Source organism: Anas platyrhynchos, chromosome 20 (assembly GCF_047663525.1).
Source record: "Anas platyrhynchos isolate ZD024472 breed Pekin duck chromosome 20, IASCAAS_PekinDuck_T2T, whole genome shotgun sequence".
Classification (NCBI taxonomy): Eukaryota; Metazoa; Chordata; class Aves; order Anseriformes; family Anatidae; genus Anas; species Anas platyrhynchos.
In genome coordinates, this window is record NC_092606.1 from 2,935,568 (window position 1) to 2,959,956 (window position 24,389).

The 24,389-nt window shown below is 34.3% G+C and overlaps 2 protein-coding genes across 7 annotated transcripts in view; both read right to left on the minus strand.

Moving 5' to 3' along the window:
- The window catches only part of LOC106015372 (uncharacterized), a 63,668-nt gene extending 44,869 nt beyond the window's left edge, over window positions 1-18,799 (minus strand). The window contains exons 1-5 of the mRNA XM_072026248.1: window positions 18,706-18,799; window positions 16,903-16,976; window positions 16,096-16,174; window positions 13,937-14,158; window positions 12,796-12,953 (exon numbers count right to left, since the gene is read on the minus strand). Of these exons, the coding sequence (XP_071882349.1) occupies window positions 12,796-12,953; window positions 13,937-14,158; window positions 16,096-16,174; window positions 16,903-16,976; window positions 18,706-18,799 (627 nt within the window). The remainder of the gene's footprint in view (window positions 1-12,795; window positions 12,954-13,936; window positions 14,159-16,095; window positions 16,175-16,902; window positions 16,977-18,705) is intronic.
- The window catches only part of BRIP1 (BRCA1 interacting DNA helicase 1), a 59,616-nt gene continuing 53,045 nt past the window's right edge, over window positions 17,819-24,389 (minus strand). For 4 of the 6 annotated variants that reach the window (XM_027472144.3, XM_038165856.2, XM_038165855.2 and 1 more), the window contains 3 exons: window positions 22,865-22,947; window positions 20,587-20,913; window positions 17,819-19,830 (listed from right to left, as the gene is read on the minus strand). In XM_027472144.3, the coding sequence (XP_027327945.2) occupies window positions 18,950-19,830; window positions 20,587-20,913; window positions 22,865-22,947 (1,291 nt within the window). In that variant the 3' untranslated portion in view covers window positions 17,819-18,949. The remainder of the gene's footprint in view (window positions 19,831-20,586; window positions 20,914-22,864; window positions 22,948-24,389) is intronic. The other 2 variants (XM_038165857.2, XM_072026005.1) reach the window with 1 other exon arrangement.

The window sequence follows — 24,389 nt, forward strand, 5'->3', positions numbered from 1 at the left end:
TCACAAACTTCAGTTAAAAAAGTCTATAATAGATATAAAAACGCAGAATAGAGGTAGATGGGGCTATGGACTAAACAACTTTGTGTTGCAAATCTACTGCTGAAGCAATATTTTTTAAAAAACGGGAAGTGAGCCAGGTGACTTTCAACCAGACTTGGTTGCCCAGTCCTCCCAGGCTCTTTTGCATCTCACCTGGTGTCTGTGTCCATTCTCATTGTGCTATATATGTTGATTTCTTTAACTGATAGAAATCAATTGTAGGAATTTCTAATTGTAGAAATCAATCTCAGATTGAGGAGTAAGGTTCACATAATGCACTGGAGTTGGGTTCCTTAATGGACTTAAGTGTTCTTCATAAGTTAACTTTTCAGTGGTTATAGTGTAGTGGTTATACTATAGTGTAGTACCTATAGTCTAATATGAAAGGCCAAGAGGAAGGGTGTGTCTTTTAAGTGCTTACATTAATGCTTTTTTCCTGTATTTATGCCACGAAGCAGCAAGATGACTGATGCTCATCTTATTTTGCAGAAGCAGCTAAGAACATCTCTTATCCCTTCTTTACAAAATGACTCTTGCAGGTTTCTAATATAGATTAAGTTATGACAACATAAGCTGATGGACTTCAGAGTCATGCTATTGAAAAACACTGCATGAAGGAAGATTCAATCTCCAGGTCATTGAGGACAAATGAGCTATATAAGTTGACATTCCTAGCTTTAGCCAAGTGAAAATCAATAGTATCTTTAGTGACTAGCAATCATCTTTAATCAAGCCAAACAACTGGTTGAGAACTCTCTTGTGATAAGAAGAGGACTGTGTTAATATAGTAAAATATGATATGCTATAAAATAGAGAAATGGTTCTACAACTCCTGTTCTAGGGAACAGCTCCACTGCTGCCGAAAAGACAGCTGGCATGCGTAGAACTACAGAAAGTAAAATTTTGAAGGCTCAAGATTCAGTTCTTTCCAAAAACATTGGTAATAAGATGATATACAGAGAAGAAGAAAAATCACACTTAGGGTAAATTCATTTGTTCTGTAAGCCCAAATCCCTAAAAGAAGTAAACAGGAAACTCTATTCAACCCATTTTCATATTTTCCAGATCAAGATCATAAGAAAGTATATATTCAATGAAGTAGGTCTAATTAATTAGAAAAAAAGCACTACAAGACTGAAGCTATTCCTGCTTAAGCACATGGTGTCAGAAAACTTTGTTCAGTTTTGCAATCTTTTTGCAACTTTGACTCAAGGCATTCTATACTGGTTTCTTTCAGAAGAGAACGAAGGACTTGAATAATGCTGTTCAACATAACTTATGTTTCATTCAGAACATCTGTGTTTTTCGTTTTTAGTTAAATAAACACTTTTTAGTAGAATTTTTTGGGGAAAAAATCGGGGATAAAAAGCCTAGCTGCTGAACTAGAAAAATGTTGTTGTTGTTATTGTTTTTTAACATTTTTAGAGTGTTAAACAAAAACTGGAAGAAAAAAAAAAAAAAACCACAAATGAACTGCATTTAGATTATTTTAAACAAAAATGTCTGGTTTATCAAGAATCTAATAAGCGTTCTTAATGCAAAGAGGAAAGAAAGAAGTTATGTGCAGGAATCTTAAAAGAGCAAGTATCAAAAAACCAGTGGAATGTGCAGCCCAGTGAAAGGTTCAATATCTAATGATAACAGCACAGCAGTGATTCAAAAGCAAATAAATCCTGCTAGAATGAAAAATCAATGAGCTTTGAGAAATTCTGACAATGAAAAGGTCTCTCTCCCTGTGAGATCAAGTGAAGAAGCCCCATTAACAGAGCAGCCATCTGCTTTTTCCTGCTTCTTACATACTGTGCAACCATTTATGCTACTTTCTCCTACATCAATACAAGGGCATTCTCAATTGAGCAAACCGGTCTGAAGCTTGCAAAAAAAAATCATTTTGGTTGACATCAATGGAAGCCAGCAAACAGTCTTTCAAAACAAAGAAGCCCAGCAGAGCAATTCCAGTTCACAGAAACAACTTCTAGTTGCACACATCATCTCCAGTGACAGGGAAACCAATGAATCCATGAGGCCCCAAGCTTGATGTATGTCCTGGTAAAGAAACTGATTATTAACATGCTCAGAAATTAAGCATTTGTGAAAGTTCTTTTGTAAGAGTAAGTATCTGACACAGCAGTGGCTGCAGAGTTTAAAGATGCCAACAGCTTCATGTCAAACAGATATGATTTCCCTAAATACCGCTAAATAAAACGTCTTTAGAAATGAAGGAAAAATCTGCATTATCGACAAGTGGCTATCTTGACTTGTTTCCTTTAACTACAAACCATGTTAGTGCCTTTCTAGACAGCCTACATGTTTCTCTATATGAGAAACTGAAATACATACTGTGAGAAGCTGAAATACATACTGTGGAGGAAGAAATTTCACAATTGGTACTGTGTAACAAGAAGGGATTAGATAAAAAGTTTAAAAAAAAAAAAAAAAGAAAGTTTAAAAAAAAAACACCACACTCTTGAATAGAATATTGGCTCTGATTCATTCCCTGAAGGTGACATTTACAGTACACTCCAGAGCAACAAGTGGTTTGGATTTGGTGTCTGTTTTATCAGCTGATAGTTGAAATCTAGCTGTAAGAAAATAAACATTCGGATTTCATTCCTGGTAGCTCTCTTCTTGCTTTGCATGCCTTTCAAAGCAACAAAATACTTGGGAAATAAATTAATAAAAAGCTAAAGAACTGCACAATATACTCAATGTAATTAACCAACATCTGCATTTACTAAAACAGGCAAAATAAAGCTGGGTCCCTAATCGCAGTCAGTCATGTGAGGGGATGGTGCGCTGTGCAGGAATGTAATGAATGTTTTGGCTACCGCACTAATTCTTTTAAGTGAATAAATATATTTGCTTAAAAAGTAATACAAAACATACATATTCCTTTCCACATTCCCAAGTGCTGTCTCCTCCTCTCTCTATCCCTTCTGAGGGACTGTATTTAACGTCCAAGCATTTCTTCAATTTAGGGCTCTTACAGCTAATTACGAGGGTACACCAGTTCTTTACCACTAGGATTCAGATCTGTTTCACTTCAACAAACTGGATTCTTCAATACAATTTATACTGAAAGTATAATATGAGCAGACTGACTTTATATAATGGCTCTCAAGTTTATGACACGAGAAAAACATTTTCTCTATAAATTCGAATGATTTATTTTAGGATGATTTTTTAGCCCCACTGATGAACTTACATGTACAATATTGATTTCTCTTTTAAAGAGCATAAGTAGTGAAATACATCAGAAAAAAACAAACCCAATCATTCACCAGCTTGTGCCATACTGGCTTTATGAGTTGCAATAAAAATCTAAACTGTAATTCACATAACCGTTATTTATATATCTATTTTTTCCCCTGAAATATCCTAGAATGTTACAGTTTGGCATGGAATATAGATACACATCAAGCACAACAGTATTTTTCGGTGATAAAAGGGATGACAATGGTTTAAGAGATAAAAATGCCTGTTTGTGTCCCAGAAGAACGAACTGTGACCTCTTAGTAGGGCTGTTCAAACAAAATAAAATTTACTCTAAAAACTCAAACTTCTCTGTAAGCGACATATTTCTTACTCCTAAAAAGAATGTACAGTACTATCTTGGTTTACTACCATTTCTCAGATGATTTCCAAATGTTTCATTACTACATAGTATGGGATACAATTTCTGATCCAGATGCTTAAAAGAACAAATCTAACAAAGAAACTTAATCTGAGCTAGACTTGGCAAATTTTCCAGAAAAAGAGTAGAAAGATGTTTTGGAAGCTGCTCAAACAAAAGCCAAAATGGAAATATGCTTCTTTCAACCATACCCTAGGCTGCTGTTAAAAATAAAAGGACACTTATAGTTTCCACAAGTGTGAACTGCAGCTGAGGTTTATAAAATATAAAATGTAGATGTCAAAACTGTCCAAGAATAGTTTTGTTGTTGTTTAGCTTATCTGAAGTTAAAACAATGTTTTTTTATATTGAATTAACAAAAAATATATAAATGTCTTAAATGTACAGGAAAGATTATATACCAATTAAAATGAATACACATTACCTTGAAATTATTACATCTTTAAAATAGATCATATAGAAGCACATAAGTGGCAGTAAACTGATACAAATCTGCTCAATAACCATAATGCATGCTTATATATGAACTTTAACCTGAGTGTTTCAAAGCACTTAATGAGCACAGGCTAAATGCGTGCAGAAGTTTTCTTCCATTTAGATACCAGAAAGCCGGAGGACAGAGGCCTCAAGTAAGTTAGGAGTCACGTACAATTTACGTGAATTCAAATGTGCTGAGGTATTGCTTTATCTGATAGTCTTCTTTTCCTTCCCTGAAGACAGACATGGCTAAATCTTTGTATAAGATCCACGCATCTATCTATAAACACCATAAAAATCTTTAAAATCTTAGCCAATTTTTTTATTATTATTATTTCAAGCCCTTCTGAGAGGAGAAAGAACCAAATTTATCTGTGGTTCCACTGACTTCAGGCATAGAATTCATCCAAATGTTTGTATTCTATCAAGAGGAAGAAACTATGAAACTTAAACAATAAAAATAACCAATACCATATACAAATTACATATGGAAGAAATGGTGGAAATTGTCTGTTTTTCCACCCCCTACCTTATATTATTGCTGTATGTTTGCAATTTAAGAGCTAAGAGTTCCCAAACTAGAATTCCTGCACTGAACTCGCCAGACGTTACTAGAGAAAATATTCCTGCCCACTGCATACCACGGCCTGCGTGGTCTGAGGTATACCATTGAGTTTAATTATGTAAATTTATAATGCTTTATTTATGTTATACAAAATTATTTTATTCTAATTTCCTGGAAATGAAGAATGGCTTACAGATCACAGAGGTATCCAATTTAGAACACATCTGCAACAAATCTAATTCACTCTTTCATTCTACTACAGCCACTTGGCTCTTAAAGTGTGAAAAATGGCTATCACTTAGTAAAATTAGTGTCAAACTACTTGAAAGTACACTCACTTTAAGAATAGAAGTCAAATTGCAAATGCTCTTACCTCAATAGATTCACATTTAATAACAGAACACAAATTTACAAAAAGAGAGAGTTCAGTATGCAAAACTGATGAGAAGTTGGTGCATCTAATGAACAGAAGTACTATGGCATAGAGATGCTTTAACAATTTATAATTTAATTATGTAAAAATGTACGGTAAAATACAATTCAAAAAAATACTTGAACACAATTGTGTGTATGAAACGTTTAGACTCATGTCAATGAATCATGAAGCTTTTAATTTTTCCTTTGCATGACTGCTATTCTGGTTTTGAATTCACACCCATAATGACCAAGATATTTCCCATACTGATAACAAAGAGGGGTTTTGTTACTGCTGATCGTGGGGTCAGTGGCAGCTGCACTATGTGACTGACATAATCAGTATAAAATACTAGCTGTAACAATGGATGTTCATTAGAATATAAAACAATCAGAATGTTGAATCTGTAATTTCAGCAGCTGCTACTGTATGCTTTCCTTAACTTGTTCAGCTTCAGCTATCGGTGCACTGTGCTTTCTGCTCCTTCACACTCCAGTTCTCATTCTTTGTGATAAAACTCTTTGTGGGATCGTACCATTAATCAGATCCCTGAAGTGATCCAGTATAAAAATACTCCCACAAAAATGGCAATATTTTTCATCCAAACCAGTCCAGAGGTGCATTTTCCAATACAGCCTCACAAAGGGTTGCCTTAATGTACCACAGAACAGACTGAGGCATAGATTAGGAAGGAAAAGCAGGGGAAGGACAGACACTTTTGGGGTCAGGCCTTCCTTCAAAGCCAGATTCACCTGCAAAGATTACCTGAGTTTATATACATATAATCTTTATTTTTGAATGAAAGATCACCTGATTATCTATACAAGGCTGAGAATAAATCACAGTGCTTGTGACTGTTACAGCACTTTAAGAAAATTAGAATATATGCTAAGTGAGCCTACAACTAGGTTTTGGTTCCTGTGTTTTAAAATATTTAAATATATACATATAGAAATATTTAAAGGAAGTATAGATATTTTAAAGCAAATTTCAATAGAGGGGAATTCAAAGAAACTTGACAACTAAATTGAGCAGAATTTTTCCAGCAGGCAAATGTACAAAGGAGCAAGTAGTTAGGAGATAAATTAGTACTTTGTTTTTTTTTTTATGAAATAAAAAGTCTACACAAATTGGCTCTGAAACTCTAGCCTTGAATTAAAAATAAAATAAAATAAATTAAAAATTATCTTACAAACTCCAGCCTCTTTCCCCCCAGCACATGTTTTTCTCAGACCACTTTTGCAGCAGCCCCCACAGACAGGCTCGTTTTCAAGCATGCCTAGCAGGCCTAGTGCTCAGGTAGCCCATTTTAACAGTGTGGTCCTAAGGCAGGAGAAGCACTAGATTATGGATCTGGTATCACAGCCAAACAGCACTAATCTCCCAGTGCTAGTCATAAAGCCATGAAATCATCCTATAACACTTACAGGAATATACACAACTCCATGTCTTTAGCCCAGGCAACAAATAGGTGGGAAAGATGATATATGAATTTATTTACTGGCTTCTTCCAAAGTACTCCCAGCTCTTGTCTGGATTGCGCCTCAGGTCCCCAGCTTTCTCACCCGTGGCTAACATCTGACACTCAGCAAAGACTATAAGAGGAGACAGAAGTAAGGCTGCTGCTAACACTAAAAACTTTGCAAATGGTATTGTCCTATTAACCCTCCTAATGGCACCTCGCATGCTGAAAGAAGAAGTTGGTGATTAATGAGAATTAACAAGTTGTGGCAAGGGAAGAAATGGTACTTCTGGAATTTAAAAATTGACTTGGAAGAGCACTATCAATTGTATCAGAATACCTGGAAGAAAGAATGGATTTGATAACCTAGGAAATTGGTTTAATTCCTGTGCTTTGTAGGCCAGTTTCTGCACCCCTCCTCATCTAGTTAGTAGTTACTCAAGAGTTCTCACTTCTTGTCAGCAGCCACAGTAATATTCATTTGTACAAGTCACCTAAGTATCTGGTAATAAAAGTCAAGAGGAGGAGAAAAATTTAGGTCTTAAAAGAGAAGACAACAAAAGTGCCGGTAACTGTAAGATGGTGCTCAGAGGTTGATGTATTTCTTAAAGTTATATTTAAGTGAAACTAAGTCCTAACTCTCAAGGAATTCATTAAAGAATAAAATAATCAGTCCCTGATACTTAGAGCCTTCAGCTGTATTGAAAACTAGTACCAGCATGGGTACAATGACAAATACATGGAAGATTTTGCAATGACAACCTGGCATACGCTCATCTATAGAGGTATTTGCTTAAACATTTACCCTTATTCCCAGAGTCATAAACCCACTTCTTCTTTAATAAGCTCGTCTGTAAGGCAACTTTGACAATGTTCACAAAAAGGCTGCAAACATTCTTTTAATGAGAAAGCGAGAGGTATCCTGCAAGTATTTCCAATGCAGATCATAAAATGCAATCTGTAGTGTCAGCTGAAAATAGCAATGACCCACAGCAAGTAGAGAAAACGAAAAACGAATGCATTTTTGGCAAAGTGAAAATAAATTAATGAACCCTGCTTGTGATATTCTATGATTCTATGAAATCAGACAGATAACTCCTGGGAGACTAGTGATTCTGGCACCAGCAGACAGCAACAACATAAAAGGATCTTTTCTGAGTTCATCTATGGCTCTTCCCTTCTGAAGACGTGTGTACAGTCTCTGAAAATATTTATGTATTACAGATTCTCCGAATATATTTAATCTATTTAAGCTTAAACTCAGGTACATTCCAAGATCCCCCAGCCTAGCAGTCCCAAGGTCTTTAGTATGTTATTTCTCAGAAATTCTCAGCAAGCTCTTTGAAAGCGCTCAAGAATTGATGCGGTCTTTTGTATGAAATAAAAATCACATGTTGAAAATAATACACATTAGATTTAGTCATGATATTTAATTAAAAACGGTAACTGAATAGATCAGTGAAACTCAGAGTAGCAGAAAAAATGCAGAGCAGAAAACGATCTGCAGAGCAGAGAGAAAAACATGGATTCTGGAGCAAAAGGAAAAGTGTAGCGTCAAAGCACGGTGGATACGAGTCCTTTTCAGCTTTATTCAACAATTAACTGCAACACTTATGCTTGCTTCTATAAAAAAGGAGTGTGTTTATGTGTTTGTGTTATATTATAAGCATACACATCTGCGTGCCATGCAATATTGTCATTGAAAATCTGGAAAGCATTTACTGATAACGATGGTAGTCATGCTTGCCAATCCTCTAACATTAATAGAAGCATACCTGTGCCTGTTCATAGTAATATATTCCTAAACTGTCATTTTAAATAATCGAAAACCAAATAAATAATTATTTCTGCAATGTCACACCAATAGTTTTAAATGGTTATCAGTCAAGTGATTCTAACGAGTAAATATCCAGATTCCCAATAGCTAACAATGCAGTAAAAAGAATTTAGTGTCTGTGTTAAAAACTTCATTTTATTTTTTGGAAGTGTAAGATATCTGTCCTTTGTAAATATTCAGTAACGATCTATTAAACATGAAACATTTAAAGAATAACTTTCTTCTAGCATGCTCCATTTATTTTAACTTGTATTGTATGCAGCAACTATTACATTAAAATGGTGGTATTAGCTGACATAAACAACTATTTAACATCAGCCAAATGCAGCAAAGACTCCAAAATTATTTAATATAAGTAATGTCAGATGAATGCTGTTATCCTTCTAGCTCTCAAAGATACCTTTTTCAATGCTGAAATAATAAATAATTGCCAGCCAAGAGTACTTTTCTTCAGAAATACTCACAACACTATATAGGTTAGATTGTCAACAGAAGTAGCGCTAGGAAAATTTAAGCTGATGGAATTGTTTTCATGATGTCTTTTTGACAAATCTCGCATCTAAAATCTGACTACTCACAATTTCTAAACCAGATTATAAAGCTAAATCCATGCAAACCCTTAATGGATCAGGATTTTATTTCTAGCACTGCAAAAACTTCAGTTGTGGCCAAGTCTTATCAGCTACAGTGGCAGACAGATTAGAGAAGATGTGCCATGGATAAGTATGAAGCACTACCAGCTTAAACCAATTACACAATTAGCACAAAGTTGTCAAACTACAGACGAATGCCAAAACCTAACATTTAATTTCTATCATGCTTATAAATCTTAAGGAGAATTATATTGAAAAGAGAGCCTGTAAGAAATGTAAACATAGCTGGGATAAACATTCTTTAAACATAAGGTTTAAAGAATACTATTTGGAAATACAGAATGTTTTAGTGGTGTGTAAATAAGGGAACCATACTAATTCGGGAATAACCATTCATAAACCTACAGGACTTTTTTTTTTTTAACCAGAAGTCAACAGTCTAAACTTGCCTGCATTTATTCATTGACAGACACATCTATTAAATTATCAATTAAATTATGCCAGCTGAGAGTCATTTCTTTTACAATAAGGAATGGTGTAAGAGCTAGCTATAAAACAATCCATAGCTGTCCTAATTACTCCTTGGCAGAAAAATGTGTGATAAAATGCATGTTTTGTGATTCGCTTCCTCTGGTTTATTGCTTCAGTACTGTTAACCTGCAGCTTCTGATGATCTTCTACAGTACTCTTAAAGCATATAAAAAAAGATCTAGACAATCACTGTAAAATTTAAGGCACATAATTAGCAATTATTTCATGCACACTTCACAATAATAATCTGTTACGTACTAAGGGGAAAGAAACATTAATGAGCTACTTCTGGTGCTGCTCTGTGTACTGTGTTTGCATAATAATGAGGTCCAATCTGCTGGAAAACACATAAAGGACAAATTAATAAGGTCGTCATTTTTGTCTAATGATGCTTAATACAGTTTTAGCAATCTGCTCAAGACAAAAGACAGTCACTCAGACATAGCCGATTATGCATTCGCGTGGCAGATGAAATCTTTATTAAACAGAATGATGAATCTGATTAACATGCGATAACAAATATACAGTCTGCGAAAATGACCGTGCCACCTCCTGCAAGCATCCCTCACGTCGACTATTAAGGCTTTACTCAGATTGAGGTCAGACTGGTATTCCCCATAGGCGCATTAAGATAAAAGTTTGCCAGTAACATGAGGAACAAAACAATATCCTGTTATATAAAAAGCTACTGTCTCAACAGCTGACTGTCTAATCAGTTATAGCGACAACTCCTTAATAAGTTTGAGAATTTAATTGTCAGAGTTTCATTCACCTTTTAACATACGAAAGAATTTATTATATTAGCTAGTCTAGATCTTAAAGCACTCTGAGTCCTTTACAGAAAATATTTTGGTAGTGTAAGGGTAAATTCCAAAGTATGCCGTCTATAAAGTTGTTACCATTTCACAGAGAAGACTGCAAACAGGAAAATATTGTAAATTGTTGTGTATTAAGGAACATAAATAACAATATGAATTTATATGCCACTGATGTCACATAGAGCCTGAATAAGTTAATGAAGGTTTCTAGGTCAGTGGCCGGCATATAATTGAATTTATAGAAGTATAGCAGCAAATATAAAAATCTAATTTTCAATATAAATGTATAATTAATATGAAAGAGTGTGGGTTTAAAAAAAGATTTACAAAATGTAATTAGATAATCACACCTGCAATTTAACTCACGAAAAACGGCGTTGCCTCTCTAATTGGTTACCAAACCTTGAAGTAAATTGCAAATATTAAATCCAGTGATTCTATTTTAAGCTTGTTTTGCTACACCAATGTGATTTCTATTAAATGAATAATTCCTTGCCTTCCAGAAACAACTGTACTTGATTTATAGAGAGCACATGACATGAAGTAGTTTAAGATGACATACGATACCTCATGACAACGTACACGATTTAACATAGGGTAGGGCAGCAGTATAAACTGCAATGTTGATTTCGTCTCTACAAATACATTGCTCAACAACAGCAGGATCTTGGATTCAAGATTACATTACTGGGAGCTAAAACTGACTTAATCACAGCTTCTTCGATCTAATGCATGTGTGTTTGCTCTGCAATACGACAGTCTGTTAAAGTAATAATTTAAACTCCTTTTACTCATTCTACATGTCTTCATTTACATTCATATACTCCCAGTTAAAGAAAAACAGCAATCTGATTTAAAGCAAGGAGATGATAAAGTTAAAGCTGTATTTACCTCTACCATCATTCATCCCCCGTATGTTTTACCTTTCTAAATAAGTAACATTATTTTCACCAAAAAGAAAAAAGGGGAAAAGAAGTAAAAGGAGTAGCTTCTTCACCCCCACAACTCTCACATTCAAGTCACCTGGAGTATAAATTTAGTCATAATGCATATGGTTTGCAACAGATCCAAAGCAGAGATGTCAGTTCTGACAACTGTTTCACAGGTCTATTGAAGATGAGATATTTTTTTCTTCCCTGAATCTCTTTGAAACAAAGACACGCATTAAGAGATTAGATGTGTCTCTACTGAAAGCCACCAGCTTTCAGAATGACTCTCCAAAGCCACATGTGGTCTTTTTTAGCCTGTGTTGCTCTCCATAGCCTAGAGGTTTACCAAGATTTCTTTCTGGTAGATGGAAGCAGAGTGTAAGAAAAGAATAGGAAAGAAACAGACATATTCAGGAAATTTATAACAATTAACTGTGTGTTTCTAGCTAAAGAAACAGAGGAAGTTAAGGCCTGCAGACAGTCTAAGAACGTAACACTTGTTTATTTTACAATATTAAAACACATACTTGTAAATCAAATACCAGCTTGTTACACACTGATACTTGATGCACCTGGTATGAGAGACAGCCAGTCCCCCGTTCAAGTGCCTACCTGGCTAGCAGCATGAATGAAATCAGTGACATGGTTTAGTTTGCACAGTTAGTCATGGAAAGCAACAAAGAAGTGGAACACAATGCTTCTGATTTCCTCACAGTGTTACAGAGCCCCTTATTTTAAAAATACATAAAAAGACTCTTAAAAAGATAAGAGAAAAAAAGAATTATGTTTAACTCCATTATGCCTCAGAAAAAAAAATGATCATTTCATGTTCTTTCAGTATAAAGTCCCTCAATGTATCATTTCATTATCTTTCATCTAAAATTAATGCTGAATACACTGAAAGGCTAGTAATAGCATTTCAAATACCAACATTCATGGCATGTAATGCTTCATAAACTTTGCTTCATCATCACATTGTCATCTAGCACATCTCAAATAGCTTGTATTGAGGATAATGATGCACACAGGTCAAAACATAAGGATTATATTCAGTTTTTGGCAAAGTTTGACACTCAAAAATCTCTGATTCAATTCAATTATACTTCTACCCACAGTCTTCTGAAAGAAAATTCATAGAGACAAATGAAAAATATAAGTCCGACCGTATCACTTGTCGGATTACATTTTGTTCTGACTTCCTCCTCATGAAGGACATGGATAGCTGCTGCCCATTTTCCTATCCCCTTTCATAAAGCATAATACTATAGACATTGCAACAAATTAGGTATAAACAATGACAAATGTATTAAGTGATCTGAACTCGGTTCTTAACTTTAATACTGAAAATCATTTCAAATCTCTGTGGAAGAAGTTAGATGAAGGCATACACAACCAGACTAGGAAAAAAAAATCATTCTACCATCTGTAGAAATGGTATTTGAATGCAAATTATTCAGCAATCATTTCAATATACATAATAACCCAATTTACTTACCTGAGACTGTACTTTATTATTGAAGTGAGTAACCTCAGCTCCTATCAAAGGACATGCAGAAATCGACTGGATGACACAGTTCCTGCATTGTAAGTAACTTGTCAGAGAATATTCCTTCTCATTCCAAATAGCATTTAAAGATAAACCGGCATTCACATCTTCCAAAAGAAAGAAAGAGTGCTTTACGTAGACATCAAGAGATATTTTAAAGCAGTCACAAGCTGCACTTCACATTTCAAAACATTTTTTTGTTTGTTTTGCAAGAAAGCAAGGTGATAAAGAATACTTACTAATCTCTGAGAATTCAGTAGCATTTAAAATATGTGACAAAAAAATCACAGAATTGTGCCATCTTAGCACCAGAACTGCCCACACACTAGCAAAAAGCAGTACTTTACTTTTGGTCTCTGTCACCTGAATGCTGCTAAAGTATCACAAATTGCATAGTATGACACCAGGCATCATTTCATATCAAATATGAACATCACATCACTTCTACAGAGCCCTACTTCACCGACTGTGCTAGGGTATATGCTTCATGGAGTTTGATTTGCTATATGGTATGTAAATTATTCTGTTTTCATTATCCTTATCTTTTTTTTTGATCAGAATGCTATGCAAGGCCCTGAGAAATTTGGAATGGAGAGGAAACTGGTGTCCGTCTTTAGTGTTTGGTTAAACATAGAGAGCTCTACACTCTCTCACTACACTCAGACAATTGCTACACAGAAGAAAACATGTAGAAAGCACCTTTTGTTAACTTGACATTCAGTGTCCCTCAAGAGGAGAAATTTCCCAATAAGGAAAAATTACAAAAAAAGCTTGAGTAAAGCTTTGAACATCATATATAATTTAACAAAAGACAAGTTATAGTCTATTTGAAAGCTCAGATGTTTCTCTTGGCTCAAAAACACTTTCCAGAAAAAATCTGCAAAACCTGTATAAGTAGTTTGGAAAGTGGTAATACAGTGAAAGACTTCTACAGGTCCTCTCTATAGAAGTAAATCTCCTATGTAGATCAAGATATAAAAGCATATTACCAAAATCAAGAGGCACATGAAGAAAATGAAAGGTATTTCATTTAAAGCTATAAGACTTGACAAATGTTAGGTGGTATTTATCAGTAATCAGTAAAATTTACCTTTGCTTTTCACGGGCATCTGATAAACCTTCAAAGTTTCTTTTAGATGCTTAAGACTTGCAGCATCTGAGATGACCAACATCATATTATCATCTTCTGAGCTGCCAGCTAGTTGACATGCACAGTTATTAATGGATTCTTTACTTCTTACTGTAGTATTTCTGAAGAGTTTCCAGATTATTTTCAGTTCAATATTACTGTACCGAGCTTTTCTCAAAGTTCCTATGATTTAGAAAGCAGGGTGTAAGACACATATAAATGGTTTTGAATTCAGTACTGTTCAAACATACTGCAAATTTTCCACATTTACAAGATGGTAATTTAGGCCCTGATCCAAACACCCACTGAAGTCAGTGAAAAGACTTCTATTAATGCAAATGGACCTTGGAAGAGGGCCTTATTTAAATATTTTAACGCATCCAAAATTTACTTTTCAACAGATAATTTCCCCCTTGTTATTACTCCCAAACTCAGCGAGTTTGATTCCACTTTGAATAGAGACTCATTTATTTTTAATTTTCTTCAAACCAATGCAAATTATTATTTTTCAACTTTCATGAACCAACTGACATCTGGAGATTCAGTTTAAATAGCATTAAACTTCTTGCTGACAATGGACATCCTGGTGACAGCTAGTATTCAAGGACCTCAGTGGTTCAAAACATTTTTATTTAATAGTTACTCCATTTCACAGGTTCTATACCAATTAGCAAACACAGGGCAGTGCTGCTAAAATATTATTAAGGAAAAAAATTAAAGTCTACTGATTACATTACACAAGTCCAAAAGGAAACAGATTATGACTGCTCTGGGAAAATGGAGAGGCAACAGCCTCTATCACCTGGGCATCCCTGCTTTATTTGTAAGGTAACGTGGACTTTGCTAGCTGGCGTGTGACTTTCATGGCTCCAGAGCAAGAGGGGCATCTTCCATTTCCCCTCAGGCTCAGATCTGGTGTGCAGAAGAGGGTACTTGCTTGTTCTTGGTATTTTCTGGTTCATATAATGTCTGGACTGGCTTTGTGACCTGATGTGCATTTCAGCTACATCACACAAAGGAGTCATGAGCACTAAATGCTCACGCACACAGTTCCTGCCTATTCAGCCTGGCCTCCCTCACTTTCATGGCTGAAGACTGTTTCAGGAGCTTTTTCTTTTTGCTAATGTCACTTTTGATAACAGTTCCATGATTGCTTCATCATTTAATAAGCTTTTAGGGCCTTAGAGAACAGGAAGAAAAGTTTAAAAATCCCATAGCATAGCACGCTCTAAATGAATCCACGCAAAAGTTTATTTCTAAGACTAAAAGTCTATCTCCAAAAGCTTATTACTAATTGTTTCTGCGTGTAATTCATGACAACTTCTTTTAATTAGATCATTACTACATACGGCCCAGCAGAGTGAAGATACAGTGCCTTTTTGAAATGTAGAAGAGTTATTGCCATTATCAACTTGTAGACTTTCCCAAATTAAAGCAACTCAGAAAAACAGTAGGGCCAATTTTAGGGCACATCTAATTCTTGTTTTATTCAATGCTCTTTAGTTTTGACACAAACTAAATTAATGCAGGGTAGGTTACATACTGAAGAACAACGAAGTGATCATACAGTTCGTTTCTCAGTAAAACTTTTGACAGTTTCATTTAAAACATGTATTAGATTCACAGAGCTGCTGTGCCAAGATATTAACCACATTCTCACAGCAACTGGTAGCAAATTAACACCTAATCCTTAGAAACAACATACTGCAGTGAATAGGCCACTATATTACAAATAATCTCTTTCAGCCTGCCATACTGCCAAGACCTGTTGCCTCCAGTTAACTCTTAAATGTCGTTCAGGTTTCCATCATACTTCGAGATAGATCAATACATCTAAGACCACTTAATCAAGGAAGAGAAATACATCAGAAAGGTTACATTAATTTATTTTCACTGAAATACCAAGTAGAACAGGTTTCTTTGTTGTGACAACTTCTCCACCCAAAATTTTTTCTGCAAGTCTCTAGTGTATTTCTAACAACTTATTTATTTACTTACCATACCTAGTGGAGAAATTAACTAATTATTCTAAAATATGCCTTCAGCATCCAGCACCGTGGAAGGATAAAGAATCCTACCATTCCTAACCTGAAAAAAATGACCAGTTACGTAGACCTTACCTTCTGCTTTTGGTAGTATTTCAGCTCCACATATTTTACAATAGAGTCCTTTCTTGCAAGGTTGTTGGTGGTTTTCCTTCTAATGAGCCAATATGCAAGTTAACGTGAATACTAGTTTGCATATATTAACTATGCAACTATACAGATTGAAGCATGTAAGTATAAACACATTATGAAATGTATCAGAACTACTTGAGTCATACTTCTTTAAATGCCTAAATTTATTTGAATCAATGTTTGTCATTTATGTTAGCTTAAAATTAAAATACACTACAGACTAAAAATGTTTAACCTAGTCCGAAGAGAAACAGTTTTATATAAAATATGAGATATTTTACAGCCAATGATGCAGCAGGATGTCAAAGATTTGGCTTGGAATTTTGCAGAGGAACCTGAGAAAACTGGTGTCCAACTCTTGCAGAATTTCTGTATGATTACTTCCTTACACTGCAATCCCTGCCCTAAAAATGACATACTAACCAGAAATTAGAAGCACTACTTCTACTGAGATAGGAATCCCATCTAATACGATTTACGAGCTGGACTCTGTAGGCTGTCAGTATCTGCAGCTTCTACCCACGTTAACACGACTTAAAAACATTCTGCTCCTTTGCTTCACATGAGAAACAAAGGCTTCTGTTCAGAGTGTAAACTGTAAATATCTAGAGCAAACCGTACAGACCATGAATACACTATTCTATCTATATATTTATATAAAAAATAATTTAAAAGGTATCATAAAATAAGTACTTTGTATTTCCCCTTAACATTCAACAGTAACCACTTAAAAAGAGATACTTTATCTACCTTTCTTTCACAGCTGTAGCCACATGCCCTAACTGTAGCTCTTCTTCGCCTGCATTGTCTCCGAACTTTCAATCCTTTAATAAATCCAAGATTTCATGATTACTTTAGACAGAAGAAATTGTATCAACGTATTATATACATAAGAAATTTTCAATAATTTAGCTTTTCCAGAACTAGAAAATCCAAAGAAATAATTCTGTAGCAACTCAGCTACAGTCAGGATTTGAGTTTGGTGAATCTCTGTATGAACACTTTTAAAGAAAAATCTAGTATCTAATAAGCAAAATGTTGAGTTTTTACTAAACCATTATTATTATTTTTAACGTATTAATTTTATATAAAACGTAGACATTGCAAATTAATATAAAATATTTGACATGAAGAAGGGGCATATATATCCATATATTAAGGAATTTCTAATAAAAAGCAAGACAACACCAGATAGATTCAAGGAAGTCAAAATCTGCTCCTGATCAGGAAAGGATGGACTTTTAAAGATGGTACATAAAGAGAGGCAAATCTGTGAAGATGACAATTAAGGGATAGTATTCCATGAGATGAGCAGACAAGCCACTTAACTTAAGTGATTTCTATTACTTATTTAGATGCACATAAACATAAAAAGTAGTTTGGTACAGGAAATTTGTTAGATCTTTAGATGTGTCATATGTTTAAATTGCACCCAACATCAGAGCTTGCTTCTGCACTATCAAGTGGGAGTGTGGATGTAGCTAGCTAAAAAACATCGGCACCTGATGACTGAGAGAATTCCATGAAACTTGAACCAAGAAGCACGGTTCTTACATAGCAGCAGTAAAAGAAAAGGCTTAACCAAATGTCTTGTAAGAATTATTGCAAGATAATGCTTGTTAAAGAAGTTTAACAATATCCTTAACACGCTTGCAAACACAGGATCTATTTTATAAAGGTGTATTTATTGTGCAAAGAGATACAATTTCAATCATTTTGATAAGAAAAAATTCACAGTTCTGCAGAGATGGTGACAGAATGTTATTTAGATGAACTCCTAAAGAAAATGACTGGTCAACAATTTCACCTCAGCTCTCATCAGGATATACAGATACCTATAAATCAATCTTAAGATTGCAAAAATCTTGCATCTGCTTGTTAATACATGATGGAAATGAACAGTCTTTTCTTGAAAATCATGCATAATGTTTCATTACAGCAAAATCCTGGCTTATGTTTTGATTGCAGTAAATCAAATAAATGTTTAAATTGTTCACAAAAAAAGAGTACACTGAGGCAGATTTAAAGTCCATTATGTACAAATTTACATTGTTATATGTGGCATAGAAAATATGGTTGAAGGGCAGAGGAGTACTTGTTTTGAAACAAATACATACAGAATCTGACCAAAAGAAACAAAAGAAAAGAAAGGAAATTTTAAAAGAGTCATCAACTTTTATATAAAACAAAGAAAGACTATTTGAAGATGAATGTATTTGATGATGATGATGATGAGAGGCAAGTGTTAAGTACTGCTATTACACAGCCTCCGATGTGCTCATTTTAACAAAAGAAATTTGAGGGAAACAAGTGCTGAAGAACTTATCTATTTCCATATCCATTCTTCATCTATCATGTTACTTGATCCACAAAAATGCTGTTATACATAATTAATAAAAATAATAAGAGATGCAAATAATCTTTTTTTAAAAATATATATATATTGATATTTTGCTTTCTGATGTGAACTCAACTGTTTGTATTTAATGGCAGACTAATTAACTCTGTAATAGACAAATCTTCTCTTCACCCTACAATTACAAGTAGAATTACTTGGGTTTCTATTCAGAATTTCCACACATGATGTTTGTCCTTTGACCACAAAGTTAGGGTGAAGAATCTGAATTATATCTACAGATAATTGCATGTTGCATGACTTGCACAGTGAAAAACAAAAACATAAAATGAACGATTGAGCTTGATAGTTACATATATTAGATGTTAACTAGAATGCCATTACTGCTCTATAGGGCGGCTACGTTATAAAGGCTGCTCACTACATTTCCCATAGAGGCTGTCACTGTGTGCTAGTATTGTTCAATAAAAAGGATGACACACCTTTATTTCGTGATCTGGAAAGACTGATTTTCCGTTTTTTGGTGTCCATCTCTTGAGATTCTATCTGCTCTGCTTCTATTCCACTAGTCATCTTTGCATCATTAACTGCACTATTCTTACTCCCATCGTTTTGCACTATTCCATGTAAACTTGTGTTTCTGTCATCATCATTAGCCATTTCTTTTGTTACAGTTAGTGTTTTTGAGGTATTGATAACAAAAAGATCATCAGCTACTGTGGATGTTCCACATTCACTCAGATTCTCATTTGTGTTACAGGCTGGATCTAGTGCTCTGATTTCCTGTTCCTCTGATTCCACATCATCATAGAGTTCTGGTGTGAAGTAGATACTCTCATCCTCATCCTCAGCTCCTGCAGATGCATTTAACGTTGAAAGTTCAGATTTCCCTCCTACAGAAGGAAGCTCACTGCAGGGCTCAGTTTGAAGCTGTAGCTCATCAAGATGCTCTTCGGCAACCGGAGCCTCAGTATTTTTAACTGAAAAATTAGTTGTTTCCAAATGTGATTCTGGTACACTTGGTTTATGTTCTGAAATGAATGATGACTGGCATTGATTTACACCATCAATAAGTTCACCAGCACTATTCACATTCTTCTTTTGTTCGCTGCTTGCTGTGGACATGCAGTTTGCAGCTACAGGCAAAGGCGTTGAAGTCAGTGGTTTAAAGCAGCAGTGTTCTTTCATAAAACCAGAATTAGTCCAATCATTCTTTTTTGCTCTCTCTATTTTAGTTGCAGGCGTTTTGGGTGTGGAGTCCATATGTTTTCTTCTTTGTGTTGCATTGTGAGAATGACTCCCTACATCAACTTTCTGGCCACCTGTGAAAAATCACAAAACATTAATTAATCCTATATGCCTTCCCCCTGCTGATTTACAGCATGTTTAGCACATCAAAATTACCACTGTTTTATTAGGTTTACAGATATTTTATAATGCTCATTAAGATCCAATACAAACAAAAGCCCAGATGTTACAACTATCTTTGCACATGAATTGTCTTAATGAAATCAATAGATTAACTGGCCCATGTAAAGTGAGAGCATATGTACAACTGGATTTAAAATCTGTATTTTTTATGCTTTGTACTCTTATGTTATTTACATCTTTTTTTACCTGAAGTGAAATGATAAGCTTTCCTAAAATTTAGGAATGGATGGATAGTTACTAGTAAAGCTGTTACAGAAAAAGATTGAATACAAGGCGTCTTACTATGTCTAAACAACAGACATAGTTTGAATCAAAGCACTTGTCTTGCAATAATGCTCAAAATATGTTTGAAGCACACAAATTTAAATTCTCTTCATATTTTTCAATTACAAAGGCAAATTAAGTGAAAATAGTTTTGATCGTACTATGAACTTCTCAAATATTATCAATTGTTTTAAGACAAGCAGATGGAAAAACAACTAATTTTAGTACGTTGAGCGCAGCTTATAACATTTGTGAATAATTATCATGTTGTACTATAACACTCAAGTAATTTTAAAAAACACTTGTTTCTTCCAAAAAAAGAGGTGACTGGACATTTGAAATTGTAAATGAAGTCCTTTTTTCCCTACAGGAAATGAACGTACTTCGTTTCTTTGCTGCCGTGATATTACTGGGCTGTTTTGATGTTGCAGGATTAATTGAATTGATGGGTGTAGTAAAATGAGTATCTGGGACCAAATTTTGCTCCTCACTTTTAACAGGAACATCTGGTGACAGCTGAATAGTTGCCTCCTGTTGAGAAGCTGATGACACGTCTTTTGAATTTGAAGGTACATGGAGAAATTCACTACTACACGGTGATGAACAATCAATGCCTTTCTGGTTTCTTTTAGCAAATGCTTGCAAGGATTCAAGTGCACTACCAAAATTTTCATGATGCTGGACTTGTTGGCGAATCCATTTAGATAATCCTAAGGGGGAAGGGGGCGGGGGGGGAGAGAAAAAGAAAGTGTTACCACAAAACTATATCGTATATACTATTTACTGATGTGAAATAGCATCCAAATATTGCAAATACATCTGCATATGTACAGCATACACAGACTCAAGTATTTCAAGTAAGATAATGTATGACCTCCTTTCAGGGCTGGGAACTTGATTCAATGAATGACACTATTAATATTTGTCTTTCTTATACAAAGAAATAAAAATGAACCGGCACCTTTACCTTTTTCAGTAACACTCTTTTGAAATTTAAACTGCTGCACTGCAAAAACACCATTAGAATTCTTTTATACAAGGGTGTTCACTTTGCTTGTTATCATGAATTATTAATAATTTACATAGAGTACGCCTATTTATTGTCATACCAATAGCGTATGACAAAAATTAGAATTAAATAGAATGAAGCTTTTACAACTTCGTATTAGATAATGTAAGATACAAAGAAATAATCACAACTACCCAATAGCAAAAATATAATGCAACATAACATTTAAATGCAAGGCAATATAACACCGTTGTACAGTCATCATTTTTAGAATTCTCATATAGCAGAAGTTTTAAACCTAATAGCTATTCAGATGATATTGGAACACACAAGAATGGAGTAAAAAATAACTTTCTTAATAAAAATGTAATGTTTTTAAATTCATTGAAATTTTATTTTAAATACCAATTGTTTAAAAGTCTCTGACAAAAGAGAACTCGATTCTTCTGTGGAGTTTTGCTTTTTAGAAAAAATACTTCTCAAATCTTAATCATATTGATTTTATATATTTTTATAGATATACATTCCGTTTCCTTAGATAATTTAAATATAAAGATAATTTGATAATATGGATAAAATTGATTGTGTCTCTTTTTACATATGCACACACTTATCTAAAGAAATTGGAGTTTGTGTATCAATTTTATATATAAAAATTGTTATTTATACAACTCACATTTTTGTATTTTATAAAGAGTTATATATACATATCTCAACTATATATGTGTATATTTCCATTTCCTTAGAGAACTTGAATTTATTTTTATTGTAAAAGACATATCAGAAAATCGTTTGAAAATTGTTTGACTTGTACTATGGTGGCTGAGCTCCATCTGCTGACTAGACAGCAACACTGTCTGTTTACTATGTCCTTTTACCCATTCCTTCTATACAGGGCAGGAGCAAAGATACATAATTCATTCCTAAGCAGTTTCTTCCTTTTTTTTTTTCCTCCCTTTTCTATTAAGATAGTATGCATGTTGTGTTTTGTTTTATCTATATTTATTTCCAGCCAGTATAAAACCACAAACAGAAGTTACTTTTTTGCATATTGAGCATTTAGGGGTTCCCTATAATAGGAACAGCCCAGGCCTTTACCTGTTCTTACCTAAAAATTTAACTACATTAAATTCAGACTGCTAACTCAAATCATTAAAGCTCCTTATCAATGCAAAGTATACATCCACTAGAGATGTATCCAACATCCAAATAAAAATCTATTGCCTACCTTTTTCATACATACATATACACACTCACCTGTGCACACATATGTATATATACCCTACTTATATTTAATATGCAAAGATTCAGAGTGCTAAGGTATTTATTTATAAGCAAGAATAAGAAAGAATTCTTAAATTCTTCATACTGAAATTTCTGTATCATGATCTGCATACATACAAAAGGGAAAGGAAATTAAATTAACTGAATATTGGTACCAATGCATTTTCAGAGCACTTTATGAACTAGTGATATTAAGTGCAGTTTTAGGCTTCTAAGTTTTAAGTAGACATTTCAAGTTTAACAGCTATACTTTGTATGGCTTTCCTTACTCACCTAGGAGTGAAAGAAAAATATTAAAAAAAAGTTGGGTTTTTTTGTTTTGTTTTGTTTTTGTTTTTTTGTTTTGTTTTTGCTTTTTAACAGCTTACCTGTTATGTACTTGTTAGGGTTATTCCGGAAGCGGTCATCGACTAGAATAAGAGCACCCCAATCACTTCTATGTCGTATACACCTACAGGCAAGCGATAAACAAAGAGCGTATATATAATTAGAATGCATATAATCAAAAACTGTGGGAATCAGACAAGAGGAACTGCAAAATGTCAGCCTGCTGGAGTATGCAAAAACATACAGAAAGTGCTTTCCTACTCTCTTGCAACTAAAAAAAATACATTATGAATGCAAAAACTACACTATCAGAGTATATCATGGAAGCTTAATTTTCATGGACTTCTTGAATTTACTATATGAAGATAAATAAAATAAATACAAATACTTAGCAGCTAATCAAGCCATATATTATTTGTTTTCCACTCTTAACTGGATAAATTAAATACTGAAAGTTGAACATGTAAGAGTGTAAAAGAAAACAAAATGGACTGATACAACGGCTTGCAGTTTTTTTAAATAACCATGCACTTTCATAAAGAAATGTAAAATTCTGCAAATCAAAGCTGAGTGATACTGTTAAGTTTGTAACTGAGTTGTTACAGGCATACAAAAATATTCCAATATTCACTTCACATGTGTTGATATTTTTAACATTATTTGGATTTCTATACACTGCCTCCCAGAAAAAAAAATATAAAAGAACAGTAATAACATAAATGAAATGTTGAAAAGAATCTGTCTGTAATAGCTTCGGATTATTATTCCCATTTCATAAGAAGAGGGCAACTTTTGAAAAAGATGTACATATGTACATGAAAACACAAGCGTAACAGTCAGGCATTAAAATGGGAGTGACAAGGTTGGTTTCCTCCAAATAAATTTGTATTTGAAGTCTCTCCACGGTCGGAAAAGCTACCACAACTTCTTTAAGGAACAGCCTTCTTCCCACTTTTCATTTTTCATTGGTTGATTAAGTGTTAACTCATAGTTTAAATGAATGACACAAACCGGAGAGACGTCCTACACTTTTTAGGAAAAGCAGCACTGCAACGAATTCATAGCATGGTTGTCACCTGGCCATTCACACCATCTGCTATATTCCCAAAGGCTGCTATTTCATTTCATGGTCTTGTGTTACTTTGTATAATGTAACAGCACTGAATTAAGAGAAAAGTGCCAGACTGAAGGCTAGCGTGTTTCTGCTCACTTCTACCCCTGCAGGCATCTTTGCAGCAAGAAGCTTGTATCTACAGCAACTACTTGCTGCAGTTTTCAGAATGAGCTACATTCTGGTTTATATCACCTTAGTAGACTGCTCTGTTTTTATAAAAATAGTCATTGTATGCTGTCATCCTTCACCAAACCGCAGTTAGTAAAGACTTAGTCTAACGATACTATACACGACTCACACATTTATTTCAGAATGGAAGTCTATTCTTTCCCTTTAAGTTTAGACCAGCATGAGTTCATTCACATAAATTATACAACAAGCAATTTCACTAAAGCTAGAATTAAGTTAAAACTCCCATCGGTGACAAAACTTCAGATTCATTTCTTACTGTT